Consider the following 20,503-nt stretch of genomic DNA (forward strand, 5'->3'; position numbering starts at 1 on the left):
AGCTACCAATATAATATTTTAAATAAATGAAATTCTCAAAAATGTCTGTCTCCTCTTTTGCCTTTGCCATTTTTATCGATAACCATCTACAAACAAACCGGTAACAACGCTATCGCTCGGCGACAGTGACTTCTCGGAAATAGACTCCGATCAGTCGCTCGACTGATCCGCATATTGTATGCGGGCGAGCGACCTGTGTTGGTAAACAAGTCGAGTCAACACGAACGATAAGATTTGATTTTTAAGTTTAAAAAAGGTTTAAAAGAAGTATACAAGTAACAATGTGATTAAAAAATACTTACGTGTGAAAGGTAGCGCCATGTTTTAGTAAATTAGAGGTGGCAGATCTTTTTTTGCAGTAAAAAACAGAACAATTTGGCATTTTTTGAAGGACGTTGATTCAATCGCGCAACTAGATTTAGTCTAGTGATCAGTGCGGCGGCAACTAGTTTTATTGTTTGCATATGGCCATTTGGCCTTATACCTTGACAGAGGGGAACGCCTGTACATGGCTACTCCCCTCCGTGTTGCTCTTTGACCTACATGTCACATCTGAATTAAATTTAAATGGGACCACTTGACACGCAACACCTTTCAATTAAAACTAAAATTCAACGAAATCAGTCCACCCAGTCAAAAGTTCTGATGACCTCTTTCTTTTTTGGAAGTCGGTTAAAAAACAAATGTGTGTGTGTGTGTGTGTGTGTGTGTGTGTGTGTGTGCGTGTGCGCGCGTGTGTGTGTGTGTGTGTGAGTGTGTGTTCGCCTCGCTCGATCGCACTTTTCGTAATGCTCTGGTCACACATTCACAAGCTTAATCTGCAAGACAAACATGCGTAAAGAAGCTTTCTTTTAAAGATAAATATAAATAAATATTTACAACATACACTATTTTGTTATCATAGTATGCAACTTAATTCTTGTGTTATAGGTAACAGCCGACTGGTATAGCTACATATTTATTTCTTTTTTTGATAAACATACCTATAAATAATACATATATAAATAAATATATTACACTCAGCTCGGGATGGTAATCGAACCCACAACCCTCGGAGCAGAAAGCACAACTACAAACTGCGCCAACGGGCTAGTAATGATATGTTAAATGTCAAAATATGTCGGACAGAGATTATATGAACAATTAGCGTTGTCCGCGACTTCACTCGCTTGAAATTTAACAATAAAGTTATTGTTCAGTTTTCAGTTATAAAAAAAAGTAGCCTAAGTTACTCCTTACTATATCAGCTATCTGCCAGTGAAAGTCTCGTTAAAATCGGTCCAGCCGTTTCAGAGAGAACAGACAGACAGATAAAGAGAAGAAAATGTTATTTTGTTGAAATACATCCCTAAGCATTCAGTAAAAAGCGTTTATTTTAATATTACAAACAGACACTCCAATTTTATTATTTGCATAGATACAAACTTGTAACCTCAATTTAACTGGTGGGTGACCTCTAAGGGCTTAGATATAAATAATATAAACTATAGTACGATGACGCGTTTACGCATCGGTCAAAGCACTGGTTTGTGGCTGTTTCGGGTTCGAACCCCGCACATGACTAACATTTGTATTGGCCATACAGATCTTCTGGGTGTCTCCGAAGGTGTTTGTGGGGTGACCCACACCACCTTCGGAGAGCACGTTAAGCCGTCGGTCCCAGTTATCATGTCCACCTGATAGCGTTCGTTCTCATAGTAGGGAATATATCCTCCAACTCGCATTGGAGCAGTTTGGTGGATTAAGGTCTGATCCTTTTCCTACATGGGGACAAGGCCTACAGCCAGCAGTGGGATATTAAAAATTATACCTTATACCTTACCTTACCTTTAATTTACCCCTTGTTATAATAGACAGCAGTAAAGTTTCTTGGCTGTGGCGCGTCCTGACACAGAACGCGACGGCAAATGCGATCACCTTGTTTAGTTTTAGTGATAGTTTAAGGTTTATTCAGTTATTACTAATCGCACACATAAAAAATCGTATGAGCATTAACTGGCAAGATAAAATTTATCGTTCTAAATCATTGTCTAATCGTTGTTTAACTAATTGTTTAATAGTTAGTAAATTTTTGTAATAGAAAGTTTCGAAAATAATTATTAATTTTTACGTTTTTAAACGACTTCCAAAAAAGGAGGAGGTTCTCAATTCGACTGTATTTTTTTTTTTTTTTTTTTTATGTATTTTACATCAGAACTTTTGACCGGGTAGACCGATTTCGACAATTTTTTTTTAAACGAAAGGTGGTGTGTGTCAATTGGTCCCATTTAAGTTTATTTGAGATCTAACAACTACTTTTCGAGTTATATCTAAAATGCGTTTTTACTTGACGCTTTTTTCGTCGACCTACGTTGTATTATACCGCATAACTTTCTACTGTTTATACCGATTTGGATAATTCTTTTTTGTTAGAAAGGGGATATGCCTAGTTTAGTACCATGATAAGGAAACCAGGATCTGATGATGGGATCCCAGAGAAATCGAGGGAAACTCTCGAAAATCCGCAATAACTTTTTACTGGGTGTACCGATTTTGATAATTTTTAATTTAATGAAAAGCTAATGTTCATCATGTGGTCACATTTAAATTTTATCGAGATCTGATAACTACTTTTTGAGTAATCTTTTATAACGCGTAGTTACTTGAGTATTTTTTCGTCGATCTACGTTGTATTACTTGTCGATGTAATTGAAGTCGGTTTTTTTTCGTTTGTCTGCAAACACAATTATAGCCCTGACAGTTTTTCAGTCATAGTACCTGCAGATATAATAATCGATCGGCGAAAGAGATGATCGCTTTGTGCATCGAGCAGGAGTCGCATTTTGAAAATAGCTTTGTTCAGTAAATGTTTTTTTTTTAAGTATTTAGGTTAGGTACTCATATAATATTTATCTTAACACGTTAAACGCCGTGGGGGACACTGGTTGGACCACACTTATTTACGGCCGAACCCAATATTCAATCTATCTCTGGTTATGTCCTACTAGAGACAGAAATATCTATCTATCATTCATTTTACTGACCCAATAAACTTGTCGACGATAGGCAATCTTATCCTTCAAAGCTGTCTATCGACGAGAGGGAGGATAGCTTACTAGAGATAACAGTTCGTATGAAAATGACAGTGTAAGCGTCCCAATAATAATAGAGTTCTATCTGTCAGTAACGTTGGTTATCTTTAGTAACAACAATATCCGATCTATAGTTTTCGGGGGATAACTAAGATTTATTAATTGAAAAAGTATTTTCTTTGTTTAAAATAAAATTAAGTTCGAGTGAAAAATAATGGCAGACTCAAGTTCAAGTAGCAGTTCAAGTGATATTGCACTTTTGCAACAATTAATTGAATAAAAATAATAAGTTTCTTGTGAAATAATACTTACTTTACTCATCTTGTGAATAAAACAAACAATTTGGTGAATGATTGTACCTATAATTTGCAATGATTTGTATAATTTGAATTTTGATTTGTAAAAAAATTATACAAATTCAAACGAAACGACGATTCAATAAAGCGTAATGGCGTCGTAGCGTCTTTTCGACTTTCGTGTCGTGTTAAAACGTTCCGTTACTAGATTTACCATGGATTCCATATTAAAATAATATCATTTATTATAAATTAAAAAGTCTGTGTAAAAATTAATTTGTCCATATTTTTATAAAACAAGATTACTTTAATATGAATAAAATTTGTATGACAAATTTAAATACTACAAAACATCTGTGTAACATAACTGAGGCCGTCTGTAACGCTGTGTATACTGGAATGTAAGGAAGAGCTCAGGTAGCCGGTCTATCTACAGCTAACTGGAGATAGTAGTCCCATAAGCGAATTATTGGGACAACTACAAAGGATAGATAGTTAGTTATTAGCAGTCGATGATAACTACCTATCTCTATCTTTAGATTGAATATTGGGTTCGGCCGTAAATCTATAAAAGCCCTTATTTACAAAATTTTCATGATGTTTTTATTGCACTACCATACCCATTCTTTTAGAACTTACTTAATTTTCCTTACACTATGACACATTTTTCTGTCATATTTATAAGTTCACTGTGGCTCGCGGTCATATGGTGTCCCCCACAGCACCATTGGAACAATTCTAACGGCCGAACCCAATATTCAATCTATCTCTGGTTATGTCCTACTAGAGACAGAAATATCTATCTATCATTCATTTTACTGACCCAATAAACTTGTCGACGATAGGCAATCTTATCCTTCAAAGCTGTCTATCGACGAGAGGGAGGATAGCTTACTAGAGATAACAGTTCGTATGAAAATGACAGTGTAAGCGTCCCAATAATAATAGAGTTCTATCTGTCAGTAACGTTGGTTATCTTTAGTAAGAACAATATCCGATCTATAGTTTTCGGGGGATAACTAAGATTTATTAATTGAAAAAGTATTTTCTTTGTTTAAAATAAAATTAATTTCGAGTGAAAAATAATGGCAGACTCAAGTTCAAGTAGCAGTTCAAGTGATATTGCTCTTTTGTAACAATTAATTGAATAAAAATAATATGTTTCTTGTGAAATAATACTTACTTTACTCATCTTGTGAATAAAACAAACAATTTGGTGAATGATTGTACCTATAATTTGCAATGATTTGTATAATTTGTTGAATTTTAATTTTTAAAATGATTTGTAAAATTTAAACGAAACAACGATTCAATAAAGCGTAATGGCGTCGTAGCGTCTTTTCGTGTCGTGTTAAAACGTTCCGTTACTAGATTTACCATGGATTCCATATTAAAATAATATCATTTATTATAAATTAAAAAGTCTGTGTAAAAATTAATTTGTCCATATTTTTATAAAACAAGATTACTTTAATATGAATAAAATTTGTATGACAAATTTAATACTACAAAACATCTGTGTAACATAACTGAGGCCGTCTGTGACGCTGCGTATACTGGAATGTAAGGAAGAGCTCAGGTAGCCGGTCTATCTACAGCTAACTGGAGATAGTAGTCCCCTATGCGAATTATTGGGACAACTACAAAGGATAGATAGTTATTAGCAGTCGATGATAACTACCTATCTCTATCTTTAGATTGAATATTGGGTTCGGCCGTAAGTCGACTACTAGTGTCCCCCATGGCCCAAACAGAAAGGCTAAAAAATCGAGGTGGCGTATACTGTGTCATTTTTTAAGTTGAATGTCAGCGCTCAATATACATGCCGAAAATTATAAAATACTAGCTTCTGCGCGCGACTTCGTCCGCGTGGAACAAAGGCGCGCGCAATACTTGATCAGTATTTTGCTGCAATGTTATTTTAAAATTGCGATATCTCCTGAGATACTCATTGAAATTATTTAGATAAGGAATAATATCATGTTTATAAAAACATCTTCGCAAATAATGCATTATTTTAGAACAAACTTGGTTAGCATAAAAAAGGTTATAGTGAGCCAAACTTAAGAGATAGATATATGCTGTCGCCGACTTTTTTTAGAACTTTTAAAGAGGATCAATTCTTTCATACATGATTTTTGCAAAACTTTACCTGTTTTCACAGCGTACGCAGCGGAAGCTCTCAAAAGGAAAAAAGAACCCCCGATTTTGAAACATTCTTCATCGGTTTTCCGCTCCTTTTGGTCTTAGCGTGATGATATATAGCCTATAACCTTCCTCGATAAATGGACTATATAACACTAAAAGAATTCAAATCGGACCAGTAGTTTCTGAGATTAGCGCGTTCAAACAAACAAACTCTTCAGCTTTATAATATTAGTATAGATTTAATTTTATTTGTTTCAATATAAAGGGGACTGTCCACTTTGTATGGGGGTTTCGACCCCGAGTGGACAGTGACTGAGAATAATAATATATATTAAGTTCGTAGTACTAACAAGTAAGAATTAGAAAAATAATATAGTTTTGTGTCCAGGTGTTTCATTTTTGATTTTTGTGTATAATTACAAAAAGGTTTCTGAAATAAAAAATCATTGTTTTTGTTTTACTAATCGGATTCGTACGATAACAGAATTTTTTCTAAAAACTGGGCAGGTGGATTTTTAAAATCTTGGTACCTTTTCCAGCCCAAGAACCAAATAATTGTCATGACATGGGCACAACAACATACTGTCCGTGGACCAACCATGCAGTTACAATAATATTTTATTTATTTATTTATTTTTATTTATTTTTTATTTCTTACATCTAATATTACAGGCATAACCCAATTCATTAGACATAGTAAACGAGACAAAAAGCAAAAGGAATAAAAAAAAATTAAACTACAATTAAAAAGAATTAGCTGACTTGAGCATAACACTAAAAACAAAACAATGTAACATTAATAACTATAAAACATATAAATATATTTTTTCCTACTTATGAGCCTACCGTGTATTTTACCTCGCAGTAGTGATGAATTCTCGGTTGACGGAAAACCTTTCAGTAGGTTGCTAAATCACTATGAAAGCAATATAGAAGTCAAATGTATGTATGACGCAAGTCTGTAGTTTAGGGTTGCCATAATAGATAATATTTTCATTAAAAAAATAATTCGATTAAATCGATAATCGAATTTAATATAATAAATTCCTTGCTTTTTATTTAGTCAATAACAATGTTTCTAAAATAGTTTATTTTTCACCAAAGTTAAATGTTTTTTTTTATTAAATATACTTTCATAGATAACTTTTTTTCTTATAAATTCGATTTAACAATACTTTTTAATCGATTTGAACAAATAATTGATTTAAAAATATTTTTAAATCGATTGTTTGTTAATAATTATTGTGTTTAAGACTGGCAACGTGGTGTAAGCAAATCACCAACCGAAAATAAACTAGAAGTATATAATTAATGAAATGAAATACTTATTAAATAAACTTTTTATCAGTTTATATATATACAACTGAAAATTATGAATAATCATGATTTAATATATGAAATTTTTTGGTATATTTGTTTTTTTTTTCTTTGTATGAATTCTGTTCACGCTGGGCCGAAAATGGACAGTCCCCTTTGTTTTATTTAACTTGAGTAAGTGTAAAATGAAAAAGCAATCTTTTTCAGTTTTATATTCTTATAAAATATTGTACATATGTTTATATGATTCCAATCTTGTTGGCCACATCTAACGCGTCGTAGTCTCTTGCGAGTCGCACATACGCCTTCTTTTTACCATCGGGCCTAAAAAAATAATTACAGAATATAAAAAATGGTCATATTACAATTAAACGATAATTCGATATTTATTATTAATCAGAAGTGTGTTTAATTTATTTCATCCTCATTCAAAGAGATTCCCACATAACATATCATCATATTAGTTAAATGATAATAATCAAAATGCATGGATTACAACAAGTCCAATTGAATTAAAATTAGATGTATTTTATCTATTTTTACGGATACAGACACTATAACTATGACAACCAGTGAGATATGCCATGAAAGTAAATATATTGTCAAATTAAATTTATAAAAAAAACAAGAAATATTTATTCCAGACTAATTACATTACACTATATCAAATCAAGGAAATTTTTAGACATTACAGTTTGATTATTAGTCATATAAGTTACTTATTAATTAAAGCCATTCTTACCTAATAAGAGTGTTCACTTTAGCAACATTGATGTCATACAGTTTCTTAACTGCAGCCTTAATGTGGTGTTTGTTGGAACTGGTGTGAACAATGAATACTAATGTATTGTTATCCTCAATCTTTTTCATGGCTGCTTCAGATGTCAATGGATACTTGATGATGTTGTACGCATCCATACTAAAAACATAATGCTTTCTTAGTTTATATATTTACATTCTTTATTACTAATGATAGAGTTATTAACTATATATAATAGAAACTATTTAAATGCTAAGGGCTTTACCTCAAATAAAGTATGAGTAGTAAGTATTATTAACAAGCATGTTCCGACTTAAAGCATGTAGATACATTTTTTTTTCAATATCTCAAACTTATTCATCTGAATTTAGACAAAACACAAAAACTTAATATAAATAATTATATTTCAAAAAACCTTCTATTCTATCCACGTAAAAGATGCTATATTGATAATCTGTTTAACAGTTTACTATGTCCAAAAATTAAACACAGGTTTTGGAAAAGGTTAATTTTGAAGGGCCTGAAGAAAAAGTTGGTCAACTTTAACCAAACTAAGGTTAATAAATTCTGTGACAATATTCATTTTACTGGTGAGCAAAAACAATGTTTCAAAAAATTCTTGTTTGTGAACTAAGTCAATATATTTCTTTCACCGGTCGAAACTTTTTTCATAATTTCCATTATACTTCGTATTACTTTTAAAAAGGTACACCCGAATGACGAAAAAAAAAAAAAATGAGAATGTTTTTTTGTTATTATTCGCCTATTCATATAATCTATATAAATTTTACTTGTTCATGAAACTTTTAGATTTTAAGGGATTCAATGTTTAGATACATCAATACTCATACAATTGCACGATAAATAGTGTTCAATACTTCGAGTGATTGATTACTGACAAAGGGATACATCTTGACAAGTAGAGACAAACTTCTTAGCATTCTATGGATTCACCGTGCGGGTGCCGGGTCCATCGTGTGGCAGAGGGAAAAACTCAGTGCAGTTCCCAGGACTTGCGACCTATGTGTAGGTTTAAGGGGGTCCCCTTTGAGATGCGCATCAACGCTCACCTTCACTGCTCGAGTTGCCCACCCTGCCTTGCCAAATTTGGTAGGAACCTGTTAGTGCAGCCTTACACACTCATTCTAAAATAGAACTTACTTGCAGTTCTTGACAGACCAAGGTCTTTCAGAATAATATAGAGATAATTAATTATAATCAGAGATTTTTGTTTGAGTTGTATGTCCAGAGTAGTATACCAGATAAAAAGAAGAATGTGAATTGAATCAAAAAAATCTTTATTAATACCCACATAAAATTACAAAAAGGATTTAACTCGACTTATTGAAGTCATCACTGGAGGCTGTTTAAATTTAACAACAAAATAAAAAATCACCCGTATTTTTCATTTTAGACCTTTAAATAATTCTTAATTTTATTTTCTCTTTTGCATTAAAAAGGCTATTACTAAAACGCGCTTCCAATATAGTGGGAAAAAGAGTCCTCTTTGCCACTATTTCCAAATGTTTTTTTTTTACTACAGCTTTTTGCCATACCAGGCTACTATGCCACATTAGTATATACTCATCAAGTATTAGAACAATCAATCAAAAACTCATTTTTCAAAAAAAAATGTGACAACCTGGGTGACTAACTTTAGTCTGAAGTTTTTTATCTTTAAGTTAAGTGTGAAAAGCATGAAACAATTATGATGAATTTAATAGACGGAAAACGATTTTAAAACAATTAATTGCCAAAAATAAAATTTGGCAAATACTGAGATTTAAGTTATTGCCTTTGCCTTTAAAGTGTACGCATTGGCTTTTAGAAATAAAAAAGAGTTTAATCAACAATAAAAAATTAGGCCACAAAATTTTATATAGGACAAATTAGATATCATTTAAAATATCTTGTGCCCATGACTTTATCCGCATGGAATTTAACAAAAAATTATTATTTCACTTGCAGAGCTATAAAATAAACTTCTGAAATAAAAGTAGCCTAAGTTATTCCTTTTTACATCAGCTTTCTGTCAGTTTAAGTCACATCAAAAACGGTGTACCATTTCAGAGATTAGCCAGAACAAATAGACACAATAATTGTAAAATTACATTAGAAATTTGTATCATTGTTTATTTAAAACTACTTACCGATTTCTCTTAGGCAACGATTTCCTTGGGTATTTAGGATTTCTTGGAGGTTCAAAGGTCTTGGGTCTACGGAAGTGCACAGAAGTACGGATTTTCCGTACACGTTTTCCATGTTCACCTTTTACAACCTGTAATATTTTAGAATATTCATAAACAACAATAATTTTCTTTGATCTCATCAATGTTTGGAGACAAAAACATATGAAATATACTTAGTAGTACAACTTATTTACACAATAGCAACAAAGTATCTTCAAATATTAATGAAGAAAGATATGATGATGCAGCAGATAAAATGTATGTCTCAAAAGTTAATTGTTGAAACACTAAAGTAGTGTAAATCTACTTTGGTTATTTGGTTTAATATCTCAGTATTTGAGGAAATCTTCTCTGAATATTTTTTTTACATTAATGCAGTTCTTTAGTACGTAGAAGAATTTCTTAAATTAATCGATATGCTAACATGTGACATCTAGTGTAAATAGCCAACAGTAACAGGTGCATTTCCCGCTTAGTTCAGAAGTTTTAAAAAAATTTGTTTTATGCTTGGGTGCCATATTGAAACTTAATGATAATCTTTACTCATGGAGAAATTATCCACCATCCTGCAAAAGGTTCAGGTTCCCCACCTTTCATTTGTATGTAGAAAGAAGCCCTTTTACAGTATTATTGTAATAGATCAAATCAACCTATCATGTGAATCTACCCATCATCTACCGCATGACCTCTTGTGGCGAAGGCGTGAACTTATGTGTGTTGGCCATAGTCACCACGCTGGGAAGGTAGGTTGGTTACCGTAGGGCTGGCTTTGTGGCACCAAAGACGCTACTGTCCATCTTCGGCCTGTGTATTTCAAAGCCAGCAGTTGGATGGTTATCCCGCCATCGGTCGGCTTTATAAGTTCCAAGGTAGTAGTGGAACTGTGTTATCCCTTAGTCGCATCTTACGATACCCACAGAAAGAGAGGGGGTGGCTGTATTCTTTAACGCCGTAGCCGCATTGCACAAAAAAATATTAACTACTTTGAATTCCACAGTGCAAATCTAGGGATTTGGAGTATTATCATTAAAAAAATGCAAATAAAGTTAGCTATACTGACCTTTTTCTGGGATTTCAGTGCCTTTGCTACTGGTTTAACAACTTTCTTCTGTCCTTTAATTCCAGTCTTCTTCGGCTTAGGTGCAATCTTCAACTTGGTTGCAGCTGGTTTAGGTTTAGGCTTAGAGGCAGCCGCAGCTTTCTTAACAGATGGCTTCGCACTGGACTTAGCCTTCAAAGCAGCAGCTTTAGCTGAGCCGGGTTTAGCTGATGGAGCTGATTTCTTCTCAGCAGGTTTAGATGTTGGAGCAGAAGCAGCTTTAGCCGGAGCTGGCTTAGCCGCTGGAGCCTTGGGTGCTGCGGCTTTAGGAGCGGGTGCGGGTGTTTTGGCAGACGCCGGTTTAGGTGCAGCACTTGCTGATGCAGCTTTAGGGGCTGCCGCCGGAGTTTTGGCAGTAGCGGGTTTTTTTTCCGCGGGCTTGGACGCGGCGGCCCCTAAAAAAATTTACAAAATTACTTTCACGTTGCTGATAATCATATTACGATAATTATACTCTCCTCAGTCACATATATGAACCATGTATTTTTTTTAAAACTGTTTTAGTAACCTAACCTTATCATGTAATATGTATGCATGTACACAAGAAAATATTTGGCATTAAAATATACGAAAACTTTACGAATAAATAATTTTCTCAAAACAATTTAATAACTTAATTGTAAACACAGTGAAAATAATTAAGATACTCATGTGCACTTACTGCAACATAATGACCATTACCGCGTGGCTCACTACAAGTAACGTTAGAATTTATTTAATACCAAATAAACTTAATTACTTCGGATTAAATATAATTTTGGACACATTTTAACTAAAGTATACTTAAATCCATTTAAAACACAATTTTTATAACAAAATAATGAAACATACCGGATTTCTCGGGCTGCTTCTTAGGAGGCATCGTGACAAAAAAGATGGAGCTTAGTCAGAATTGCCCATAGATTATACACTTATATACTGGAATTGCCACTCGCTATATAATTCCTTTCAACCTGCATATTAAGCTGGTACTACACAATTACACATGTTACGTATGTAGTGAACTCACTTATTTAGTCGCTTACAAATTATTTATAAAAATAAATAACGTGTGGTGAAATTTATTATATTAACGTTATTTTTTTTTTTTGATAATATAAAAATATTATTTTTTTACCCTTTTCGGAATAAATTTTTTAAAAATGTGGCAATAAGCTTATTAACATTATTATTATAGCTGTAGTAGTGAAATTTAAGGTTTTAAGCTCATTCCTTATATATAATGTGCTCATTTTTTTATAATGTAAGTTGCTAAGTGTCAATATATAATTATCTTCACATGGAAGACGAATACCCATACGGTGATAAAGATTTAATTTTAGCCTTATGATAATTATCACTAAAGTTCCTAGAATTTGATTTTTTACTTCACATTTATAAAATTAATACCAAAAATTTAAAATTGCTAATAGTTTCATTTTATTATAATAGTTTCAATTTAAATATGATAAAAAATCAGTGGACTGAATTATAAATTTTATTATTGATTGGAGTCTTTATTAGGGCGTAAATAAAACCGCAGGTTTTAATTACTGTAATATATGTTTTTAAATTTATTATATATAATATAATCTTATCGCGGCTAGTGACATCAAATGACAACTATAATATTATTCTTAAAAAACACAACAATTACTCTGTCAATAAACAACATATAAAACCTAGCTCACGGAACTTCTTACTAGATATAAGATATACTTACATCTTAACAGTCTTAACCATATTGCGATCTAGGTATAACGCAGCATGCATTTCGGCCCCACTGTCCATAAAACTAAAAATCAAACCAGTATGGTGTAGATGTACCTACCGATATAAATAAAAATTAATCGTCGAAATTAATGTACGCGTATAACTTTCAAACGACTGCACAGTGATACCAAACGTACGATAATTATCGCACATGTACGATAATTTCATGCCTATGTACGATCTACGATCGTACGCGATTTGTACCGTTGTACGTGTGATTCTGTCTGTCCTACCGAAATACTGAAAAGCAACGATTTCGCTACAAATTATGAATTTGAAGCAACCACCTTTTTTTGGCTGACTGAAATTCGAAATTTGTAAACAGTTGTTCGGTATGTGTAAGGTAATTTGAAGCAACGACGACCCTTTTTTTTTGCCGACTGAAACTTTATATATATATATATATATATATATATATATATATATATATATATATATATATATGGCGTTGCGCGGTTTGCGCATATGCTACTAACAAAAGCAGGGAAACGTTTATCACGATTTAAAACGACATTACTCACGGAATTGGAAAAGGATCAGATAGGATTACTATGACAGGATAAGTATAAGGATTTATAATTTCAAATTATTATTTAACAGGAAAATAGATAAAGCTGTATATATATATAAGGATTAGAACATGAAAGAAGAGATTTGATAAAAGTAGGAAATGGTACACGGATGATTATAAAAGGAAAAAACGTCATTCAAAGGGCAGGTAAAGAAAATATGATTAAGATCACCCACATTCCCACAAGCACACAAATCTGAATCGATAATATTAAACCTGGCCAAATGTACAGGTGTGCATACATGACCCAATCTCATTCGAATAATTGATGAAGTAACTTGTTTACCAAACCTCAGAGATGAAAACCACGGCTTACTTGGAATATTAGGTTGTGAAGACTTAAAAAATTTCCCCTTGATCCTCCCACTAGTTTCCCAAGCTTCATCCCACGTTTCCTTGAGATAGAGAGAGAGTCTATACGGTGACGCGGGTCTGGCGGGTACATCGTTCCATAGCTTAATTGACTAGAGCGCCGACACGGTCAGTCGGAGACGCGGGTTCAAATCCCGCTGGAGCGGTCAATTTTTGATATGATTTTCAAAAATGTTTAGAATCCCTGATGTGTGGGTAACACAAAAATAAAATCGTACATATTAAGAATAGCATGGTGTCGTCTCCTGTCAAAGATTTTCATTGTAATATGAAACTTTGAATAGTTACGGGTCTCCTTAAAGAACTCACTATAGACGGCGCCACGGTTCGCTTAAACCGAAAATAAAAATCATCATATCAAGAATTTTGCTCTGGCGGGTACATCGTTCCATAGCTTAATTGGCTAGAGCGCCGACACGGTCAGTCGGAGACGCGGGTTCGAATCCCGCTGGAGCGGTCAATTTTTGATATGATTTTCAAAAATGTTTAGAATCCCTGATGTGTGGGTAACACAAAAATAAAATCGTACATACCTGTGGAATTACTCAAACTGTCACCGACAGCGTGACGAGATTTAGTAGATTTCTACTTTTTTGGTAGATTTCGAAGTACCGGTACCTATAAAATGACTTAAATGACCCGATTTCCTCCTTATTTTAGCATATAAAACTTAAATTATACAAGTTTTGATGTTGTAGCACTGTTTGTATCTATAGCCAATCTAAGCTGTATTTCATAGGTACTAAACTACGGTACTAAAGGTTGAATATTATCGTCTTAGGAATTTAGGGGCTTCGCACAGCTGTCAATTCTAAGTGAAACACATAATTTCAGTAAAAGTAGAATAGATAAAAATACTATAAAATAAGGCTTTAAAATCAAATTAATGGAATCAGCTTTATGACAATGTTACCCAAGATAAAGAAGAATTACCATAACTCTATCACAATTTAATAATTGTGTATGCTGGCAAACGAAACAAAACGACTTCAATTATATCGACAAGTAATATAATGTAGGTAGATGAAGAAATAGTCAAGAAAATACGCATTATCAAAGATTACTCCAAAAGTTGTAATCAGATCTCCATGAAATTTAAATGTGAACAAATTGTAAACACCAGCTACCGATTAACTTAAAAATTATCAAAATTGGTACACCCACTAAAAAGTTATGCAAATTTTCAAGGTTTGTTCTGTGTCGGTGTGTTTTGAATTTTGGAAGTGATAGGCGAAATTTTAAGATTCTTCTATTTCTTGTTTTTTAAATTAGTTTAATAGTTAGTTAGTGTTGTTAGTTAGTAATATTTAGTTAGTGCTTATATTCATTGTATATATAGTTTAGATTTCGATTAAAAATAGTGTATAGTTAGTTTTTTTTTCTTATTATATGTTAGGACTTAGGTTTAGGTGTAAATTTTTTAACTATTTAGGCATAAAAATGTCTTTCAATAAAAAAGTGAGTGAATCATCGAAATCGGTCTACCCAGTGAAAAGTTCTGAGGTAATACGTAAAAAAAAAAACAATTGAATTGAGAACCTCCTCTTTTTTTGGAAGTCGGTGGATGAAGGGAATTGTTCAGTTTACAATTTACAAGAACAAAATTCGTTATCCGCATAAACTTAAATAACAGGTTGTTATTTTATAACAGGTACTGATATCTGTTATTTTTCCATAACAGTAACAGATAACATGTTTCACCTGTTATAACCCACGTCTACACTAGTCTTGGTAGCACATGTACGATGTACTAAAAGGTTACGTTACTTAGTAAGGTACGAAATGTAATAGTACCAAACGTCAATCGCTATTCGGACCTAATCGGACTAATCGTACACTGTGACAGTACTATCAACTATCACAGTTCACCGCGGTCCGACGAGTTTGTATTGTACGTCTATGGGTCCGAGTATCACACTGTCCGACTGTCCGATTGCTGTCCGAGATGTTATTCGTACGGCGTTCGTTAGCTCTGAAATGAAACAGAGCTATACAGCAGAACGGTACGAACGAACGATTAATGTTCAATTTGTTAAGACCGTACGAGTTACATCGCGTAACGCATTCTTTTTATTTCACGTTTTAATGTCCCCTTTTTAATCAAAGTTTTATGAACATAAATAAACTAATTCCTTTTACGTAAAAGTAATTTTTTTGTTATAGTTTTTATTTAGCGTAGATAAGTAAGAATTGAGAATTTTAGTGATTTAAAAAACTTTTTAAATACACTTTTACGTAAAAGGAATTTGTTTACGTTATATTGGAAATCAAATAATGTGTATAATGAATTTTGTTATTTCACAATCGTATCTTTGGTGCTAGAAGACAAAAAATATATCAAAAAAATGAAAAATAAGTATTTCCACCTGAACACTGTTTTCCAGCCAGGTACTATAAGTACTAATAGTACTAATAAGGTCTACTAGTACATTTTTCGAATTCTACGAATAGAGTGCGCACCTGACAACGTCCGATTAAGCCCAAGATTAGTCTACACGATAATTTCACGATGTTGCGTCAATCAGACGGGCAAAAATTTCTGGTAACACTGCGACTGCACCAAATCGGTTATTTTTTTTTTAATTTTTATTCATATTTTCATGGCAAAGCTTGTATTATAGATTATTTTAAAAAAAAAATTAATGGAGTACGTAGTTTTGTAGTTCAGCTAGCAAGGAATGTTGTACAGGTACTCATATCGGGATACACAATCGGGATCTAAATTATGGGGTATGGGGGGTTAGGGGTGAAGGGGGGATATTTGTTTGCTAGAATATAGGTATTATATACATACATACTCGCGAAATACCCAAAACCGAATCGGAGCACCCCCACTATCTACGTGGTCTTGGTCTGCCCTACCCCAAGAGAGTTTTTTGAAGCCGGAGGCGCAGAGAGGGGGCAGCCCTCGCACGCAATGGTGGAAGGGCTGCACTTCCCGTAGCGCCGGAATCAAGCGTTATTCTATCCTCAAAGGTGGTAGGTTAATTTTTTTTTAACGAAAGTATAATTAGATCCCGATTGTCTATAGTATTACCGTAGGTAGTTCATCCGTAGTACAGTTTACGATAAAACAGCAAACATAATGCTGCATGCTAACATGAGTACAATCTATCAAAATTAAAAAAAAAACTGTAACAGGCCCAATTTTATTCATTGAGATTTGAGATAAATTGCAATGAGTTTTTGGAGGGCATTCTATTTATCGATACTAAAGCCAAAACTGCAATTTTTTTATTATATATGTCTGTATCATAAGCGCACTTCATGTTGAAAGTAATATATGAATATAAATGAAAATTAATAAGATGTTAGGATACTGAATACTTTTATCCTTAATTTATTGTCTGTACGGTTTGGGAGTGGATGAAAATCGTAATAATATGTAGTTGTATTTAAATTTTATTTGATAGAAAGAAATATCTAAGTACCTACCTATAATGCAAATACTATATTCAAAATAAACTACATTTATTAAATGATTACAATACATAATTGCTAACCACCTTTTATATAATAATTGTAATAAACATTATACCAATTGAATTAAAAAAAATAAATTTAGTCCTAAAAACTTTACGAATTAGATTCATTGCATTTTTCTGTACTAAATTATTTCCATTTGTTATTTTATATGCTTTAGCTTTTACAATAAAAATATTTACTAATGTACCTATGTATGTACAATATATGTAAAACAATACTTAATTTTTTAAGAGCTAAACATAGAAGAATATACTACTGTACTATAATTTTGAATAATCTTCACTTTGTGCACGACTAGAACAAGTTGTAGCTCGGTGGAATGATCCTAAATTAAACAATGGTGTACTGTAGTTTCTTTCTGTACTTGACATTACTTGTCCAGATGAAGTTGCATTGTTTGTAAATGCAACAGGTCTTTTGCCAATTATTAAAGGAAAACATTCATCTGGAATACAGGATAGTGCATTTTGTATCCTATTCAATCGGTTTGAACATTCTTCAAAATGATCAAACAGATACTTTAGTTCAGGGACTATTGTTGAATTATGGTGTGTTTTTAAATATTTGTCTATAACTTTCAAACCATCTGTTGATGTGTATGTCACTTTTTCCCCACCATAAAAAAACATTTCAATGTCTGTATTATTTTCCATTAATTGACACTTTGAAAGTGATGTGTATAGAGTTATCTTAGGTGTTTTGGCTTTAACAAGTTCAACAAATCGTGCTGCATACAAATACTTTTTCCAATGTTTTTGTGGCAAATTGTGGTATGAAAACACTTCATCAGGGTTTGGGTTATATTCTGAAAATACATTTTTCTCTCTTTCTTTATCTACAGGATAAATAATAACCTTCATTCCATCTTTAGATATTTTGCATACTTCAACAACTTTTTCCTCCCTGTCTTTACCTTTCTTTTTAATAAATTCTACAACAACAGCTGAAGGTTCTATTCTTAAAATAGCATTTCGCGTCCTATGTGAAATGGTAGGCAATCTATCTGCACAAAGAGGCGGAACACTTAGTGCATTTGAATTTAACATACATGGTTTTGTCATATTTTCCTTGTTGTCTTCGCCTAGGCTGTGTGATTCACTCTGTTTACACTTTATGTCTAATTTTTTCATATTTTCTATAAGACTAGGAGTTTTGCATGGATTGTCAAACTTGGAAGATACTATTTCTCTATTCATTTGAATTTGATAATCATTTATTGCATTCAAAGGATCATTACTAGAAGCCACAAAATTATTTTGTGATCTAAGTTTAAAGAAATGATAAGAATTTTGTTCAAAGGAATTTTTTGTGTTTACATTTTCCTTATTAAAATTATGTTGATTACTAAATAAGTCTATACCATTGAAGTCACTTTTGTCTTCTATTCTTGGTTTTTGACTGTGTTGTGTACTGTGTAGAGTGGTCAGAAAACCTGAATCTCTTGAAAAATCTTGTTTCGTGTTACTTGTTGTATCAAAACATTTGTTTAAAAATGGGTGTTCCATTATACCTTTTAACGTTATTCTCTTTGATGGATCTTTGCATAAAAGTTTCTGCAATAAATCTTGAGCTTGAACAGATAGTTCGATTGGTATTTTGTAATCAGCATTGATTACTTTATTGAGAGTAGTTTTTACATGTTGGGTATGAAATGGTGGACTACCTACTAATAATGTATACAACATACATCCCAGTCCCCACACATCTGCAGGTAAGCCATGTGTCTCTCTAGAAGCTACTTCAGGTGATATATAGTTAGGGGTTCCACACATAGTTACATGTTTTTCATCAGGCCCATTCAATTGAGTGGCTAAACCAAAATCGGCAATTTTAACACTAAGATCTTTAGTAAGTAACAAATTGTTCAAAGAAAGATCTCTGTGAATTATGTTGTGTGTATGGAGGTAAAGCACTCCACTCACAACTTGTCTAAATATATCCGAAGCAGCCTTTTCACTAAGGCCGCGTGTACCTAACTTAAAATGTTTAGCTAATTCACCATTGTGTGCTAATTCTAATACCAAATAAACATAATGTGCATCTTCGAAAAACGTAAACAATTCTAATATAGCAGGATGTTTCAAGCGCGAGTGTATAGTGACCTCTTGTCGAACTCGTCCTATCATACCTGCACTTGCCATCAAAGCTTTGTCTATCATCTTGATGGCAACAAACAAACCCGTTTTTTTGCATCTTGCTCGGTAAACATGAGCAAATCCACCCTTTCCGAGATGCTCAAGTATTTCATATTCTTCAATTTTTTCACCAAACATAGTTAATATTAATAATATCTATTTATAGTTAATGAAATATTTTATAAATTTTCTAGTTAGATGTACTCCAATCACTTTGTCCATCATTTTTTTGTGTACTGAAAAGAAAAAAGAAACATTTTAGTCATATAAGATTTTGTTGCTAAATTACTAAGGCAGAAAACAATATTTTTTAGTTATAAATTTACTGTTGAATTAATTAAGTTCAATTTATTAATTGAATGAAGTAATTTAATTTAAATTAATTTGAATAGTTTTTGATTAACATCAAAATATACTGAAATTCAATATACACAAAATAGTAATAAAAAAAATCATATATTAGTGATTTTTTTACCTTATTTATAATCCAGTTGGCATCTTCGATACTTTTCTGAACTATTTCTTTTACTCGATCTGGATCTGTCTCAGATTTATGTTGTTTATAGCTCTATAAAATATAAGTAGGTAATAAGTAATTGAGGTTGGTAATATTTATATACTTTTAAATATTAAATATATGTTTGCATTACCTGTTTGACAGCAAACTTATAATGTTTACATGCGTCTAGTGGTAGTCTTTCGCACTGACGTAAAAGGTACTTGTATAACTGAAGGGACGTCATAACACGTTTAGCATCAACAGAAAATTGCTTCGTTAGATGATAAAACATTGCATTCATTAAGATAATTTCGTTATATTTTATAAGTCCCGGGGACAATTACATAATGTGATGACGAAATATTTGTTTGCAGTATTACTGACAGTTAAATGTCAATTCAATAGACTATGAGACTACTACGGTAATGTCGGCATTATACAAGTACACAGGTCGTGCAACAATAGTTGGGGGGGGGGTTACTTTGGCTTAACTTTAATGGTTGCGCTTTTCTTTTTAATTTACGGCCACCAGAGGCATGACGATAGATTATCTTTTATATATAATTCTGTTTGCATGCAAACGAAGAAAAACCGACTTCAATTATATCGACTAGTAATACAACGTAGGTAGACGAAAAAATAGTCAAGTAAAAGAGACGAAAAAGTAGTCGGATTATCAAAGATTACTCCAAAAGTTGTTATCAGATCTCTATGAAATTTAAATGTGTCCACATGATAAACATCGGCTTTGGATTAAATTAAAAATCATTAAAATTGGTACACCCAGTAAAAAGTTATGCGGATTTTC

The 20,503-nt window shown here is 32.6% G+C and overlaps 2 protein-coding genes across 2 annotated transcripts; both read right to left on the reverse strand.

Moving 5' to 3' along the window:
• Window positions 1-7,029: 7,029 nt before the first annotated feature.
• LOC123653524 (60S ribosomal protein L23a) lies at window positions 7,030-11,816 on the reverse strand. The gene is made up of 5 exons (XM_045589513.1): window positions 11,712-11,816; window positions 10,842-11,275; window positions 9,743-9,870; window positions 7,575-7,751; window positions 7,030-7,156 (listed from the first exon to the last, which is right to left on the reverse strand). Exons 1-5 carry the CDS (start codon window positions 11,740-11,742, stop codon window positions 7,072-7,074), a joined length of 855 nt encoding a protein of 284 aa, XP_045445469.1. The 5' UTR covers window positions 11,743-11,816; the 3' UTR covers window positions 7,030-7,071.
• Window positions 11,817-17,029: 5,213 nt separating this feature from the next.
• On the reverse strand, window positions 17,030-20,116 carry LOC123653525 (serine/threonine-protein kinase PLK4). Its single transcript, XM_045589514.1, has 3 exons — window positions 19,847-20,116; window positions 19,672-19,764; window positions 17,030-19,432 (listed from the first exon to the last, which is right to left on the reverse strand). The coding sequence occupies exon 3, from the start codon at window positions 19,332-19,334 to the stop codon at window positions 17,322-17,324; it is 2,013 nt and encodes a 670-aa protein (XP_045445470.1). The 5' UTR covers window positions 19,335-19,432; window positions 19,672-19,764; window positions 19,847-20,116; the 3' UTR covers window positions 17,030-17,321.
• Window positions 20,117-20,503: the final 387 nt, after the last annotated feature.

The sequence above is a fragment of the Melitaea cinxia genome, chromosome 5, assembly GCF_905220565.1.
Source record: "Melitaea cinxia chromosome 5, ilMelCinx1.1, whole genome shotgun sequence".
NCBI lineage: Eukaryota > Metazoa > Arthropoda > Insecta > Lepidoptera > Nymphalidae > Melitaea > Melitaea cinxia.

Excerpts from the sequence above, each read along its gene's own strand:
- LOC123653525 (XM_045589514.1), bottom strand. The coding sequence starts at position 19,334 with ATGTTTGGTGAAAAAATTGAAGAATATGAAATACTTGAGCATCTCGGA.
- LOC123653524 (XM_045589513.1), bottom strand. The coding sequence starts at position 11,742 with ATGCCTCCTAAGAAGCAGCCCGAGAAATCCG. Across the intron at positions 11,276-11,711 it reads GAAGCAGCCCGAGAAATCCG|GGGCCGCCGCGTCCAAGCCC; the intron begins GTATGTTTCATT and ends AAATTTTTTTAG. Across the intron at positions 7,752-9,742 it reads TCGTTGCCTAAGAGAAATCG|TATGGATGCGTACAACATCA; the intron begins GTAAGTAGTTTT and ends TTATGTTTTTAG.